The sequence below is a fragment of the Coffea arabica genome, chromosome 8c (assembly GCF_036785885.1).
Source record: "Coffea arabica cultivar ET-39 chromosome 8c, Coffea Arabica ET-39 HiFi, whole genome shotgun sequence".
In the NCBI taxonomy this organism is placed as follows: domain Eukaryota; kingdom Viridiplantae; phylum Streptophyta; class Magnoliopsida; order Gentianales; family Rubiaceae; genus Coffea; species Coffea arabica.
The window spans coordinates 31,379,611-31,382,383 of NC_092325.1; the positions used below are offsets into that span (position 1 = coordinate 31,379,611).

Genomic DNA, 2,773 nt, shown 5'->3' on the forward strand with positions numbered 1-2,773 from the left:
CTAAGCTTGTATGTTCTTGTGTTATGACCCTTTTCCCCACAGTAAGTACATTTACAGATTTGTCCAACTCATCTTACTTTAACTCTTTTATCTTTCATTTCCTACACCTCATCAGTAGATTTTCTCCTTTGTTTCTTGGGTCTTCCTGGTGCTCTTCCATACGTTGGTAAGAGTGGGGGCTGGACATTCACATCTGCCCAATCTTGCTCTCCATGAAGAGGTAGTATATAGGGCTCATAACACTTGAGATAAGTGTGCACTCTGTAGCAATCATCAACATACTCCATTGGATCCTTCATTGCAATCCAAAGTGCTGAAATTGCATGATAGCAAGGTATCCCTGTCAAGTCCCATTTCCTACAAGAGCATATCTTCTCTTCAATGTTAACTGCATATTTTTCATCATAGGGATCAGCAATTTCATAATTAACTTCATTGGATTTGTAAGGCACACAATAAGTTGTCTTATCTATATTCTCCATCATTTTTTTCCTAATTTTTGGGCAGACTGCAAATTTGCTCCATTTTTTTCTGGCTCTGTCTCTGTTTTCCTGCATTCTTGACATCATAAAATATCTCAATGACTCCATCATTGCAACAATTTACTCCTCTCTAGCATCTAAGATCTTGTTGTTGAAGGATTCACATATGTTATTCAGCAACATATCACACTTTGGGTAAGTACTGAAGTGTGATCTACTCCACTCTGCCGGATCCTTGTCATCCAACCACTTAGCTGCTTCAGTATCAAGTTCAGCAATTGCCTCCATTCTTCTTCTGAATTGAATTGGAGTAGTTGCCTTAGCTGCTTTCCACAGAGCTTTCCTTATTGCCGCCCCTTTGAACCCAGCAGATGACATGTTACTATGCATATGTTTAACACAGAATCTGTGGGTTGCATTCGAAAAAACTACTTCACATATTCCCTTTTGCTTATCACTCATTATTGTCCACTCATAGTCCCTTCCAATTTTCAAATCTTCTTTGAGTAATGTTAGAAACCAAATCCAAGAATCTTTGGTTTCTCCCTTAGTTGCTGCATAAGCTATAGGATACATTCCATTATTAGCATCAACTCCAATTGCTGTCAATAGTACACCCCCTGCTGAACCTTTGAGAATAGTTCCATCCACTCCAAACACGAGCCTATAAGCTGCTAAGAACCCCTGTTTTACCCAAGCAAAGCACATGTATAATCTCTGAAATTTTCCCTGTCCAGTTACTGCATCACAATAGTTATCTACCAGCTTCATAATTACTATGCTACCTGGATTACTTCTCTCAATTTCATTGATATATTGAGACAGTTTATTATATTGATCCATCTCACTACCTTTGGCCAAATTCTCTGCAATTTTCTTAGCTCTATAGCCTTGATGGCTACTAAGATGACATTTGTGCTCCTTCATTACCAGATTTTTAAAACTAATATAGTCCAGCCTTGGGTTCTCCCTAAATATGCCAACATATCTTCTTCCTACCCTCCCAGACTTCACACTCTTGTTGTGGTATGAAAATCCACATTTGTGCTTTTTTTTGAAATGTTCTAACCTCCAATCTGCCATCCCCTTTCATTCTCCTAGCATATATTCACCAATCACACCCATTTTTAGGACATATTGCTCTAACTCTTATGCTATCACTCTTGACAAATGTAAATGATCTCTCTCTCTTGATGTTCCAGGTTCTAATTGCTTCTTCTAACTCCTTGAAGGAAGAAAATATTTGTCTAAGTTTAATTTTGGGGTTATTTTCATCCTTGGGATCAAACACAGGGGGTCTCAAGCTTTTGTCTTCATCCGACCCTGTATCACTACCAATATCAGTGGCTAAATCTGGGGTAGCATCTACGTCAGAATTGTCATCATCACTTTCAGTATCACTAGGCATTTGTTTCCTAGACATGTGTCTCATCCTAGCATCTGTAGAGTTTTTTTTAATATGCTTATTCAGCTACTCTTGTTTTCTATTTTCTACCCCTAACCATTCAGAATCATCATCAACATTTTTATCATAATCATTATCATTTGAATTTTGATCATAATCCGAGTCTTCTTCTGAGAACTCCCCAAATCAAAACCTGAACTAGCCATATATTCATCATCACTTTCATCCTCTTCATCTTCTAACACAAAGTTCCCATCCTCAATGTTAGACCCCCATTGTGATGCTAGTATATCATTAAGGGAAACCTCTACATACAAATCAACTACCCTACCATAGTCAAAATGATCAGCACAATATGCATGCAATTCTCTATCATGTCTTAACAAACTAAATCCATGTTCCTTGATTAGGATATGGTACTTTTTGTCACCAACAGCTTGAAGTTGATTTTCTAGCATTCTATCCATTTCAAATAGACTAATGCCTGTGGCATCTACATGATAAAAAATCCTTAATTCTCCTCCCTCATAATGCACATCAGGTTCGGTTTCAATTTTTCCCCATAAATAACACTTCATAGTCACTTCAATGCTATCACTGTCTGAATTTAGGGACAAAAAAAAAAAGAAACAAACACAATAAACAAGTACCATAAGTGACAAATTAGATTATATAAGTATGTAATTTGCACTCAATCAGCTTCAAGGGCAACAAGAGCATGTTATAAAGTTGGGAATTTAACCCCCTACCATATAAAGTTCAGACAAGGACCACAAAAGCATGTTACCGAGTCTTCCTACCCACCCAACATTGTCTACGTGACAACACACACCAGAGAGACATACAGGACCACATACAATGGTAGACAACAAATATTTTAGGACTT

General features: G+C 37.5%; 1 protein-coding gene across 1 annotated transcript; it reads right to left on the reverse strand.

Moving 5' to 3' along the window:
- Window positions 1-602: 602 nt before the first annotated feature.
- Window positions 603-1,409, reverse strand: LOC140013471 (uncharacterized). Its single transcript, XM_072062766.1, has one exon. The coding sequence runs from the start codon at window positions 1,407-1,409 to the stop codon at window positions 603-605; it is 807 nt and encodes a 268-aa protein (XP_071918867.1).
- Between the last annotated feature and the right edge of the window lie 1,364 nt (window positions 1,410-2,773).

What these genes read in the sequence shown, in the direction of transcription:
- LOC140013471 (XM_072062766.1), bottom strand. Translation starts at nt 1,409, where the DNA reads ATGAAGGAGCACAAATGTCATCTTAGTAGCCATCAAGGCTATAGAGCT.